Source organism: Eptatretus burgeri, chromosome 1 (assembly GCF_056783735.1).
Source record: "Eptatretus burgeri isolate ZD-2024b chromosome 1, Ebu_testis_v1, whole genome shotgun sequence".
NCBI classification, from domain to species: Eukaryota; Metazoa; Chordata; class Myxini; order Myxiniformes; family Myxinidae; genus Eptatretus; species Eptatretus burgeri.
In genome coordinates, this window is record NC_140961.1 from 73,286,322 (window position 1) to 73,300,485 (window position 14,164).

General features: G+C 46.0%; 1 protein-coding gene across 4 annotated transcripts in view; it reads right to left on the bottom strand.

Annotated features, from left to right (window-relative positions):
- The window catches only part of LOC147034741 (TBC1 domain family member 14-like), a 115,912-nt gene extending 101,748 nt beyond the window's left edge, over positions 1–14,164 (bottom strand). For 2 of the 4 annotated variants that reach the window (XM_085888152.1, XM_085888126.1), the window contains exons 1-2: positions 13,968–14,164; positions 7,930–8,893 (exon numbers count right to left, since the gene is read on the bottom strand). In XM_085888152.1, coding sequence (XP_085744278.1) covers positions 7,930–8,534 — 605 coding nt within the window. In that variant the 5' untranslated portion in view covers positions 8,535–8,893; positions 13,968–14,164. Of the gene's footprint in view, positions 1–7,929; positions 8,894–9,111; positions 9,345–9,569; positions 9,638–13,967 lie in introns of those variants that run through there. The other 2 variants (XM_085888133.1, XM_085888142.1) reach the window with 2 other exon arrangements.

Below are 14,164 nucleotides of genomic sequence, written 5' to 3' on the forward strand. Positions count from 1 at the left end.
TGCCAGGAGACGGATTCAGTACTGACAAAAAAGTTTATTGGCAAGGGTTACACTGGGGGGTTTGCCATTGCCTTCCCAGCATTGGTTGTCCATGCTCTATCTTTTTAAATGCTGAGCATCAAGCAAGGAAGTATCACGTACCATTTTAACGTCTTTGGTAGGACTCGGCCGGGGTTCAAACCACCGACCTCTCAGACTCAGAACGGACGTTCAAACCATTCATTATGCCACAGAGTTTGGTTAGTACATCTATTAATTACATACTATCAGAACGCGAGTACATCTACGACGACATACCAGTAACCAGTTGAATGTGAGTATGACAAAGTACAGCATGTCAGAGAAGATACAGTGCCTTCAGAAAGTATTCACACCCCTCGACTGTTGGGACATTTTGTTATGTTACAGCCTTAATTTAAAATGGATTAAATTTAATTTTTCTGTCACCGATCTACACAAAATACCACATAATGACGAAATGAAAACATGTGTTTAGAAATTTTTACAAATCAAAAATGAAAGGCTGAAATGTCTTGCATCAATAAGTATTCAACACCCCCCCCACCCCCACCCACCAGGAGTCAATACTTTGTAGAAGCGCCTTTGGCAGTGATTACAGCATCACATATTTTTGGGTATGTCTGCATCAGATTTGCACATCTGTATTTGGGGATTATTCTCCCGTTCTTCCTTGCAGATTTTGTCAAGCTCTGTCAAGTTGGATGGGGAGTGTTGGCGAACAGCAATCTTCAATCTTTCCACAGATTCTCAATGGGATTCAAGTCTTGGCTTTGGCTGGGCCACTCCAGGACTTTAAAGTTCTTGTCCTGAAGCCATTCCAGTGTTGCTTTGGCTGTATGCTTAGGGTCGTTGTCCTGTAAGAACATAAATTTTTGCCGCAGTCTCAGGTCTTTTGCACTCTGAAGCAGGTTCTCCTCAAGGATTTGCCTGTATTTGGCTCAATTCATTGTTCCCTCTCTCCTTACAAAAGTCTCTCAGTCCCTGACGCTGAAAAGCGTCGCCATAGCATGATGCTGCCACAACCATGCTTCACGGTAGGGATGGTGCCAGTTGGGTGATGAGCTTTGCTCGATTTACGCCAGACATAGCGCTTTGCATTCAGGCCAAAGAGTTCAATTTTCATCTCATCAGACCACAGACTCTCTTGCCTCATGCTCAGTCTTTCATATGCCTTTTTACAAACTCCGGGCATGATGTCATGTATCTTTTTCTCAGGAGTGGCTTCTTTCTGGCCACTCACAGAAAGCCTAGATGTATGAAGTGCTGCAGAGATTGTTGTTCTTCCAGCAGGTTCTCTTATCTCAGCCAAGGAACTCTGTAGTCCTGTCAGAGTGGTTATTGGGTTCTTGGTGACCTCCCTGACCAATGTCCTTTTTGCCCATTACTCAGTTTGGTCGGACGCCAGCTCTAGGAAAAGTCTGGGTCGTTCCATTTCCTAATGATGGAGCTTACTGTGTCTGCTCTTTAGAACTTTCAACACTCAAGAAATTGTTTTGCACCCTTCCCCAGATCTATGCCTTCTCCAAATTCTATTTTTCTACAAACAGTTCCTTGGACTTCATGGTAGAGTTTCTGCTCTGACATGCACTGTCAACTGTGATACCTTTAGACCAGCAGCCCAGAGGGTTTTGATCATACGAATGAGGTACCAATATCTGAGTACAGGGGATTTTAGAGAGTAACCTGACATATGCAGATGTGGATTTCTGCCAGGCACCACCCGCTGCGTGTGGCCCCTGGGGACCCTCAAAGTGGCCCTTAAAATGGGCGAGATCAAACATTGGAGGTACCAGTTAAAACCAGGTTTAAATGAACAAGTACATCCCCCAGAGTGTAGAATGGCCCATGCAAGAAAAATTGTCCACTGCATAAGGGCCGCCAGAAGTCCAAAAAGGGTCCAAAAATTTGGGCGAGATCAAACATTGGAGGTACAACTTAAAACTAGGTTTAAATGAACAAGTACATCCCCCAGAGTGTAGAATGGCCCATGCAAGAAACTTTGTCGGCTGCATAAGGGTCGCCAGAAGCGGCCTTAAGTTGGCCCTTTTTTACCCCTTACTAACCTGAAGTTGGTCTAACCCCTTAAGTTGGCCCTTTCGAAGAATTTAAGCTAGATCAAACATTGGAGGTACCAGATAAAACCTAGTTTAAATGAACTAGGACATAACCCAAAGTGTAGAATGACCCATGCAAGAAACTATGTCCGCTGCGTTGACCCTACCAGAAACCCGTTAAGTTGGCCCTTTCGAAGAACTTGAGCAAGATCAAACATAAGGTTTAAATGAAAATATATTTCACCGGGTATAGAATGGCCCTGCCACCCCTCTCCCCAATAATGAATGAGGCGCCCAAAATTCCAAAATATTTTGCAGTTTTTTCTTGTTTTGGCACATCAGACGGCCGTGGCCTCTTAGCTCATGCCCTAACCCCCCACACTCCTCTCCCCAGTAGCCTCGAGCCACGTACCAGGCATATGCATGCATGTAGCGCGCATACGCACATCTACCTGTGTGAGGCTAGCGGGAGCGTCCACGTCGAGCAGCCGGGACACGAAACGACTTTCGCTTTTTAGGTCACTCACACACGGGCAGCTGACAGCAACAGTAGCATGAGTACAGGTCATCTGAGTGAGTCTTTTTCTTCATCCATTGTTCTTCATCCGGGGGGGGGGGACGTAGGGGTGTGTGTGGGGGGGTTGGGTGTTTGGGGGTGTAGACACCATACATTCACATCAGTCGCTTTTAACATCCACACATGAACACTATGGGGGTGTGTGTGGGGGGTTGGGTGGGGTGAGGTGTGGTTAGGTGTGGTGTGGTTAGGTGTGGTGTGGACACCGTACAAACTGTTGGGTAGAAACAGACCAATCCTATACCTCGATCAATTCATCACTCTGTCAGAATGAGTTTCAAACGTCAGAATCGACCATTTTCATTGCTAATGCAAGCTGTCTCCTGAGTCAGAACTAGAAATGGACTATAGTCCCATGGCTGGCGCGAAGACTCGCTATGCCTGCATGCTATGAGATTCAGGTCATCCACTGTTATCTCTTACTGGAACGTACGAGATGCTTGATGTTTTTTTTTATAGTTTATATTTCTTTCAGAGGGCATGTGCAGAATATGACATCCTGGCTCTTGTCATGGAGAGGAAACTCTATGACAGCTTCTTGTCAACTCTCACCCAGGAAAGGCGAGATGCGGCGAAGGAACCACTTGCTGAAGCTCCCAAGGATTGCAGTGCACTGGAACAGTTTCTTGAGACGCATCAGGTTTTCAGAGAACACACGGAGCAGTAAGAGCTATTTTTCAACAAAGTCATGAATGGAGAACTTGGCCCAACTGCTCAATACTGGTGCATGTATGTCTACATGATCAACAGGATCCACAGGGACCTGATGCATGCAGTTAGAACGAATGATGTCGATGGCTACATTAAGATACTGCCGGCCATAATCGACGTATTCTTTGGTCTCAATTGACCAAACTACGCGCGTTGGGGTGTGCTGTTTCTGAACCAGCTAGAGAAGGCAGCACCACAGAGTCGAATGGTACTTCAGACAGGAGCCTTCTCCATACGACGTACAGACAAACACTATTCCAGATCAGCAATCGATTTGTCACTGGAACAAACGGTCAATAGGGACGCAGCATCACCGATGAGAGGCATCGTTGGTTTTCACTACTCAGAAAATGTGATTAGAAGATGGTGTATTACATCAACGCAGCGGGGCATGTCCGTGACGGAACTCCGAAGTATCACAAGACTGGAACAGGAAGAGCAGCCTTCAACACAGCTACGGGCCAGCATAATTGAGAAGGACAGTCGTCAAAGGGATGCCTTGTTCAATGCCGTCACTGAATCATGTGATCCCTTCTCATCACCGGCATCAACGTCTGCCTGCCTCTTGAACATCGCTACAGGTAAAGCAGGAGCTCAAGAAACTCAATAGTATTTGACAGGGAGCCGTGTTGCCGGTCGGAAACTTCGTGAGAAGTTCCAAGAGGAGTGTGCAACGGATGAGGAAAAATTCATGAAGCCCATCCAAAGAAGAAACGTGTCAAATTTCACGCACCAAAACTCGAAGAAGAAGCGTCCCTCTGCGAAGAGAAAACCAGCAGCCGAGAGTCTTCGAGATGTTTTCATTCGCGTATTGGTAATCATTTCAGAGAGGACAACCTTCAATCTTGGACATTTCATGACTTTCCCAATTACAGAGTACGCGCTGTCTATCACACACTCAGATGGATCAGGGCTCAAGACAGACAAGAGCAAGCTGCTGAGGAAGCTGGAGGCACTACAGGATGGGTTCACGGAAAGACCACTGCCGCCCATCGATGTGACCTTGATCGACGGTGGACTCTTGATCCACTCCTTTCTATCTGCCATTGGGAACATCACATCATAGGAAACCTGGCCAGCAACTTCCTGGCCTATGTTTGCACCAACCGTGGGAACGAGGTTCACATATTTTTGACACTTATCGCCCCATGTCCCTGAAAGAGAGTGAGAGAAAATTATGTGGAGCCGACGATCGTCCATTCATCATTACTGGTCCCCAACAAGCACCCAAGCAGAGCTGCCAGAAGTTGTTTCAAAATGGGATCTTGAAGGATCAGTTAGCAACGTTTCTTCTCAAAGAATGGCAAGAAAGTCACTACGGGCAAATCCTAGGGAAGAAGACGCTGATTGTGTCCCATGGAGGTAACTGTGCTCGTCTCAGCTTCAGTGAACTCGATTCCAAGATGAACGTTGAACATCCAGCCCATCTCCAGGGCAGTTACGAGGCCGACACCCTCCTTGCATTCCATGTCTCCAATGCGACTGGAAATGCTGTGATCAGAGCATCTGATACCGATGTTATGGTGATTCTGCTTGGAATGCAAGGAAGGCACCTGACAAGTCATACATCATACAATCAGATTGTCATGGACTGTGGGTCGGGGAATGGCCGTCGACATATTGATGTCAGCAGCATTGCCACTGTCTTGGAGGCGAAGCAGAAGGGACTAGCAGCAGCCATGCCAGGTTTTCACGCATTTACCGGTTGCAACTTCACCACAGCATTCTACAGAAAGGGTAAAGTGAAGCCACGTGAAGTTCTCGAGAAAGACACAGAAGGAACACTCATCCAGTTCTTCAGCAGTTTGGCTTCTGAAGAGGAACCAAACCAGAGGAAAGCAGAAGAGTTTGTTTGCTCCTTGTATGGCATGAAGGGTGACGTGAAGGATGTCAATGAGGCCAGATATGCAAAACTGCGTCAGATGACTGGAAAAATGAATCAGGTATAACTGGAGCCATGTTTGTTAACTTTTTTCTCAATAGATTGACTAGATACAAAAAAAGGCCTTAAATCAATAAAGTAGGCCTACCAGTTAACACTTTCCACAAATAGTCACAGCTGACTTTAATGAGGCAACTTTAATGAAAACATATCTTTAATAGTCTATCTTTTATTTTCAGGAAAACCCCATGGCCAATGTCAAGAAGGTTGACTGCGCACTTCTTCCACCTTGCGTGAAGACTCTTAACAATAAGACTCGACGGGCGCACTTCATTAGCATCGTGTGGGGCAATGCTGACTCGGCACATCCAGGCCAAGGTTTGGATCCTCTGAACTACGGTTGGAAAGACAAGAATGGACACTATGCTCCTGAATGGTTCTCGAGACCTGCCGTGCCAAAATATTTTTTTGAGGAAGAGGAAGTGGAGGATGAGAGTTCCGTGGATCCTGAAAGTGACCAGCCCGATCTTGCCACAGAGTTTGACAATGCTGATGATTCAAGTTCCGAACTATCTTGGAGTGACGACTCAGAGAGTGAAACAGAGATATGAGCATCCTGTGTTTCATGGTGGTATTGTCCGTGAACTTTGGCTCAAATGAAAGAGCTTATTTAGCCTTGAGTTGAGTTTTAAAACCGTGTCTCAAGTTAAAGATGCAGAGTAGGAATGTGAAATCTAACCATGGTCTAATTGTACCTTAACCAGATGTCTCCTGTCCTGGTATGAGTCCGTTGATTTGTCTTCAAGCCATGAAGGTACAAAGAACATGTAGCTCGGTAGTGCCCACTTCCCATTCCTGGTTCTGTACCTTTTGAGCTTCTCTGAAAGATGCAGCAGTTCCAATTTTCTTGTCTTTTCACCCAGTCTTCTAACTTTGTCTTAAAGTAGAGCCACCATCGGAAATCCTTTTGTAATAATAATAATAATAATAATAATAATGTGATTTCTTATATAGCGCACTACACATACGTCTCAGCGTACTTTACATCATCATCATTACCCCTGGCAGGACCTGTTCATTCCGAATACCATCTCAGCCCCTCAACGGAGCATACAGCCCTGCTGCAGATTTCAGCGCTGGTGCTGAGCATTCATTACATTGAAATACTTTCACTGTCCCTGGGTGTAGAGAGGCAGTATGAAGTAGAGTCCCTTGCCCAAGGACACACCCCCACTTATTTTCGCGTTACAAAGCGAAAAACCCCGATTGACACCGCTGGGATTTGAACCCGGACCTCAGGATTGTGGGTCAACCGACTAACCCACCACGTGACGAGGGTTTTGTGGTACTAGTCTGGCTCCTGAGCAAAAATAAAGGTTAACCTTTTGCATGTGGATTTTTATTACAATAAAGAATACAATAAAAAGGTAGGGGTTTTGTCATTATTTTTACCAACCTAGAATACAGTTCAGGGCCTTTACATTTGACCTCCACATAGTCTCCCGAAAGGCCAACATTTGGGGTGTCTGGTAGGGCCAACGCAGTGGACAATTTGTCTGGCTTGGGGCATTCTATACTCGGTGGAGTGTACTTGTTCATTTAAACCTGGTTTTAAGTGGTACCGCCAATGTTTGATCGAGATCAAGTTCTTTGAAAAGGCCAAATTAAGGGGTTTCTGGAAGGGTCAACACAGCGGACAAAGTTTCTTGCATGGGCCATTCTACACTCTGGGGGATGTACTTGTTCATTTAAAGCTGGTTTTAACTGGTACCTCCAATGTTTGATCAAACCCAATTTAAGGGCCACTTTGAGGGTCCCCAGGGGCCACACGCAGCGGGTGGTGCTCGGCAGAAATCCATATCTGCATATGTCAGGTTACTCCCTAAAACCCCCTGTACTCAGATATTGGTACCTCGTTCGTCCGATCAAAACCCTCTGTGCTGCCGGTCTACTTGCGTAGAAAGGTGTGTTTCTTCCTAAATCATGTCCAATCAATTGAATTGGCCACAAGTGGGCTCCAATAAAGTTGTAGAAACATCTCAAAGATAATTAAAGGAAAATGGATGCACCTGAGCACAATTTGGAGTGTCAGAGCAAAGGGGTAGATTATTATTTATTGAAGCAAGACATTTCAGATTTTCATTTTTAATTAATTTGTAAAGAAATTCTGAAAACACGTTTTCACTTTGTCGTTATAAGGTATTTTGTGTTGATCGGTGACATTTTTTCTTTTAACCCATTTTTAATTCACGCTGTAACATAACAAAATGTGACAAAAGTCGAGGGGTGTGAATACTTTCTGAAAGCACTGTAGTTATTGCTGTGAAGCCCTCATGCCACATACATGTGGCAAACTACTTTGGACCCTAAAATGATGGCTGTATCAACTTGATCAGATAGTTTGCTTCAGCAAATATCGTACTCTACTCCAAATTCACCTTCGAAACACTCCTACATCCCCAAAAGTGTGGGTAAACATCAAGTGTGTTTATAAAAACAGGTTTGAAAAAAATAACAGCCCTCTTAGCATTCTGGCTTTTCCCTTTTATCTTCAAGTTTAGAGAAAGGACTACATTTATCAAAATCATTGTGGTTACTATTGCCCAAACTACAGTGTGTTCCAGCGTTAAAAATCCTAATATTTCAAAATGAAACTATCATTGACAAGTATTTTACAGCCTTACCGAGAAAGAAGTCCAGATATGCCAGTCATAGGGGGTTTCGTACTTCCCTTCTTGCATTTATCAAACACAGTCTTCATATCAACTTGGGAAGTCCAATCCCAGCTGTTCTGCCTGTGGAGATTGACTTCCATGAAGGCAGAGTCATCAGCATGCAAGCAGTCATCCACCTGCAATGTTGATAAGCTTGCAGCTTCAGCTTCAGAAAACATGGAGGCAGTGCCAATGTATATCTCTGTGCTAACACTTGAAATGCTGCTTCGCCCTGATGAAGCAATTTGCTCGGGTACCTCCCGCAGCCCTGATAAATTCTGCTCCACATCCCCCGGCTCAACGTCCGTGACCACACATGAACCGGTGGCTTCAGAATGCTTTAAAAGGGTTCTGAAAATTGACGTTTCTGGTAAAGCATTAGCATCATGCCCATCTTCCCGATTCACAGATCGGACTGGTTGCATGTGCTCAGGGTTGCTCACTTGTAAAATTGGAGCAGTCGAGTCTATTGATGATTCTTTTGTATTGTCCTGCACAACTGTATCAGCATATGTGCAAATCCCTTCATCACCATCAGAAACCTCAAGCGGACACGTATCGGTAGCTGCGAGCATCGCAAGTCCAAGAGATCGCGGGCGGGTATGGCTTTACTCCAGAAACATGGTGGTTCAACAGCGATTGCAAATGGGCAAGTAGTTGACATCGCAAACAAAGGATAATATAGGTGTCAGCATTGTGACAAACTCAACGCAACTCCATCCTCCCAAGCACTTGAAAATGCACAATCAAACATTTAAAGTGAGGCCAAATTTTTCTTGCTTTTGTCAGCAATGGAAGAATGTGATGAGGACTTTTCCGTTGTCAAGGTGTCCAATGCAAAAGAAAGCAGATATATGTTTTGGATTGGATAAAGCCTCTGCCAGGCTGGTCTGTTGCTCCCTTTGTGCTTCACACACACACCAAAACAGAAAACCTGGAAAAAACAACAACATATGATCACAATAAGTATATTACTTTATACAGTACACAAAACATACCAAAAGCAATACATGAATTTTACCACCATATTGAAGAACTCACAAACACATTTTGTATATCATGCATAACACAAACATCTGCAGTCTTCTTGCAAAAAACAGACAATATTTTTTTCAGCAAAGGAAGTTCACCATTCAAACTCCTGCACCTCACCATCAGTCCATCAGTCGTGATCTTTCTTGGGCAAACCACATTTCAAAAGTGGCTTCAAAGCCAGCTGTGTCGTACAAAGTCCGTCCTTGGCACTCCTGAACTCCAATCCACCTTACAAGGCTTTCATCTGCTGCTTGAAGAGTAATGCTCTCCCTTCTGGCCTGGCTCCCTTGCCTCACATCTTGCTCAGCTTTATTCCATGGAAACCAAGGCCTTTAAGATCATTGGAATCTCCCGCGCTGAAGCCGAGTCTATTACTTTACCATCACAGACAGGTCAGTGTTCTCTCAATCTTCTACCACCGCCTCCTCCTCCTCCTCCTCCTCCTCTCTGATCTTGCACTGTCTGCCCTTTCCGTGATTTGTCCCCCACCCTCAGCCCCAGGTTTCTGCAGGGATCATACAGACAACCATCAACCCCTTCTGTTGAAACTACCTAAATCTCAGATCACTGCTCACCTCCACTCATTTGTTCCTCTTTTTTGTCTCGGCTGTAGAATCAACTTCACATCCTCTTCAAACTCATTCTGCCCTCCGCCAAGCAAAAATGCTGCAGTTAGAAATATAGTACAAGAGAGTAGTACACTCATATACAAGAGTAGTCTGCAGAGAATTACTATAGGAAAGGAATGTTATTTTTGCCTGGGCAGATCTTCATAACAGCTGTTCACCACCATCTCAGATTGTCCCCAATCCTCGTTAACACCACCCACATCCCTCCTCCTTTCAATTTTCCAGTTTTCCCACCTTGCAGTTTCCTTCCGTATCCATTTTGTCCACCCCATGTTTTGTGTCCTGTTTTTTTTTTTTTTGGGGGGGGGGTTGTGGTGTCTGGTATGTCCTGATCCGTTCACCATACTGGCTCTTCCACAAGTCTTGACTATGTACACAAAAAAAAAACCTATGCTGAATCTCCATTCACCCAGAGGCTGGATACTCTACTAGTTTGAACAGAATTTGCATATTGGGTCAATGAATTGTTTCACCAATCAAAACCTTGAAGCATATTGCTTTTGAGGTCAAAGGCTAGAGAAGGTCAAAGTTGCATAAACATGAGTTTTCATCCTATCAACTTGAAATTTGAACAGGGTTTGCATATTGGATCACAGAATCGGTTCACCAAAAATCAGAATGATTTATTGAATCGTTTTGACATGTCAACAGTTTCCATACAAACAATTTCACCCAATCTTATATATTATTTCCGAGTTTGTGGTTTCGTGTCGCGCTATCTTCGACTTTGTTCTGCGCTCGAGTAACGTGATATTCGGCTTTCATTATCTCAAAGACCATATGAGGTGCATGGTACAAAAAAAAGGAAATAAAATGGTTCTGAAACAGTGAAATCGTATTCCACTTACTGCATTAAAGTAAAATTACTACCGATACTCTGCATCAGTTCCTTTCTCAAACACACCCACCCCAACATGTCGCGCAGAGCGTGGGTTATGCTCGTTTTAATCAAATGGGACTTTTTGTGAACTTATTGCCATATATGAATGGATTATAACGATATTAAATTGAAACTTACACAGCTTATTTGTACGATTGTAAAGTACACAATAGCCCATCTTTTTAAAATGGCAGGATGCTGTGCCATTGGATGCAAGAATCAGGGAGGAGTAATAAAAATGTATCAATTCCATGCAGATGCCAGAAGGAAAAAAAAAAAAAAAAAGAAGAAGTTGATCTTCTGAGAATGGAAACTGACTTCAGGGTCGTTTGTGTGTCAGGTAAGTTGTCGTGCCATGTGTGTACATCTATGTGTGGTGCTGTAATCATATTGTAGTTGGCAGTTGGATATAACTTGGGGGGAGGGGGAAAGACACAAATCATCATCGAAACATCTATCGATAATTTATGACAAATCAAGAACATCCTGACAGTTGATTAGAAGTAAATACGTCACTTCAGTATGAGCCTGGTGTGGCTCAGTGGTTCAGGCGGTGGCTTGGGATCCTTGGGGTCCTGAGTTCGAGCCCCGCTGGCCGCCGAGTTCGCATCAGGGGGGATGACTCAGCCTGTCATCCTTCTGAAGGTCGGCAAAATGAGCTCCAGTATGCTGGTAATTATCCCTGCAGGGTCGAAGGCGACTAAAGGGTTGGCGTCAGGAAGGGCATCCAGCCGTAAAAACATTGCCACAAGAAAGGGTACCATGATTGGAGCCTGCAAAAAGCTGACCCCTGCTCAGGGATAAAGGCTTTCAAATGGTGTGATGATGAAATACGTCACTTCAGTGTCTGCAACGCAAGTTTCTTTATTTATTTCTTTGAATTAGTCCAATTGTTGTAGTTAACAATTGTCAGCAACATGTCATGGTCCATGACATGGTTAACGAGACATTTTATGGGAATAGAAAAGAATGAAGGATTACATGCACATGCATGTTTTCACTGGCTCAGTACTTATGTTAAAATAAGTAGAGAGTGTGAAAAATAAATAAATAAATAAATAAAAGAACCTCTTCACTTATGGATCATCTTCATTTTAATGTCGCCCTCTTTTATTACCTATGCCACCGAAGGTGAAGGAGGTTGTTTTTTCACACCTTTCTGTCTGTTTGTCTGTCTGTTTGTTTGTGCACAGGATATCTCAAAAAGTTGCAGACAGATCCAGATGAAACTTGGTGGACAGGTTGGGTGTGTTACAAGGACGAACTGATGAGATTTTGTTGAAGATCCAGATCCGGATGCGGATGCGACTGCTAGAATTTTAAAGTGATTCTTCACCACTGAGAGATAGGGCGAAAAATGATATATAGCACAATATCTCAAAAAGTTGTGGACGGATTCGGATGAAACTTGGTGGATATGTTGGAAGTGTGACAAGGACAAATTGATTCCATTTTGGTGAAGATCCGAATCCGAATCTGGATATGAAAATTATTTAATTTTCAGTGATTCTTCACCATTGAGAGAAAGGGCCAAAAACGATATAGTAATGCGTCACATAATATTTTAAAAATTTATTGGCCCAGATATGTTCTCGTGGATCAGGCATTACATGGCGGAGGTATGCGTTCCACAGAGTGTCCTGCTAGTTCCTTCTTTGTTTTCTAAATTTCACCTTTCCTGTTCCATTTGATTGCAAGGAACAACTTTCCCTAAACATATCTTCTCAAGGAGTTGGCAGGATTGCCTAGAGCTGTTTAGCCTGGGTTCAAATCCCGACCCAGCAATAAACTGTTATCCCGGTGTTTCACAAGGAAAGTGATTCATCAATGTGTGTGCCGTCCCTCGAATGCATGTGAAGCCGGGTGTCCCGTCTGCTCTCATTAGTTGGTGGATGTTAAAGATCCCACAGTGTCCTTCGCCAAGAAAGGCGAGTTATCACAGGCATCCTCGTTAAAGTAGAGAATTCCTGAGACACCAACTGCTGAAAGGCAATGGAAAAACCACGAAGTATTACCCATGCTGAGTAGCCAAGGCCTTGCCTTCAGGCAAAGCACACAACCAGTCAATCAAACCTTCTCAAGCTCTCTCTTTTTTCCCCACTCACAATTTTTATCTTTTCTAACTGTACAATTAAAATTCTGCATAATTGTACAATTACAATTATAATTTCGTAATTCTGTACTCTCTTGATGGTGTCCCTCCATTTCTTCCACCCTTCAAGTTTATACATTTTGTCATTACCTGTGGCGGGAGAGACTGCGGAGTGGTGGGGAAGGGGAGAGGTGGGAGTGCGGGAGAAAGGGAAGGTGCAGTGGGAGTGTCTGGGGGAGAGGGTGCAGCGGGAGTGTCCGGGGGAGAGGGTGCGGCTGGAGTGGCCAAGGGGAGGGGGTGGTGGTGGGGGTGTCCAGGGGGAGGGTGCAGCGGGAGAGTCCGGGGGAGGGTGCGGAGGGAGAGTCCGGGGGAGGATGTGGAGGGAGAGTCCGGGGGGGGGAGAGGCCGGGGGAGAGTGCAGCGGGTGAGTCCGGGGGAGGGTGTGGAGGGAGAGTCCGGGGGAGGATGTGAAGGGAGAGTCCGCGGGGGAGAGGCCGGGGGAGGGTGAGGCGGGTGAGTCCGGGGGAGGGTGCGGCGGGTGAGTCCGGGGGTGAGCGTGCGGCGGGAGAGTCCGGGGTGGAGAGTGCGGCAGCAGAGTCCGGGGGAGGGTGCGGCGGGAGAGTCCGGGGGAGGGTGCGGCGGCAGAGTCCGGGGAGAGGTGGTGCGGCGGCAGAGTCCGGGGTGGAGAGTGCGGCAGCAGACTCCGGGGGGCGTGCGGCGGCAGAGTCCGGGGGAGAGGTGGTGCGGCGGGAGAGTCCGGGCGAGAGGTGGTGCGGCGGCAGAGTCCGGGGGAGAGGTGGTGCGGCGGCAGAGTCCGGGGGAGAGGTGGTGCGGCGGCAGAGTCCGGCCGGAGGGTCCGGGTGGAGAGTCCGGGCGGAGGACGCGGTGGGAGAGTCCGGGCGGAGGGCGCGCTGGGAGAGTCCGGGTGGAGGGTGCGGTGGGAGAGTCCGGGCGGAGGGTGCGGTGGGAGAGTCCGGGCGGAGGGTGCGGTGGAAGAGTCCGGGCGGAGGATGCGGGTGGAGGGTGAGGGTGGAGGGTGCGGGTGGAGGGTGAGGGTGGAGGGTGCGGGTGGAGGGTGCGGTGGAGGGTGCGGTGGAGGGTGCGGTGGAGAGTGCGGGTGGAGGGTGCGGCGGGATATGTACGTTGAAAATTGATGGCCTCCGGATTATTCTCGCGAGGTCAAAGTATACAACCGAGTGGATATACACAATCGATACGTAACAAAATATAAATACCTCACAAAATACGTACATGAAGGTCAGCAACAATAAAGGTTAAAGACAAAGCGTTGATTTTGATTTTTAAAATAAATTGAAATATCATCAGACAGTTCAATTGCATCTTTCTCGCCGATCGCCGATGCTCTTCTCACCTGTCAGGTGAACAAAGTACTGTGTCGATTACTGCAACGTGCTCGTTGACAGAGGCGACGAAATGCTGAACATTGAATTCGCCGCCGCTTGTTCCGGGTCCAGAAAAACCCAACAAGGACAATTACCGATCCCGGCACAATCTTCTTTCCTTTGCGTTTTGTTCGACGTCATAACGTTTCTAGATCGAACATGGAAC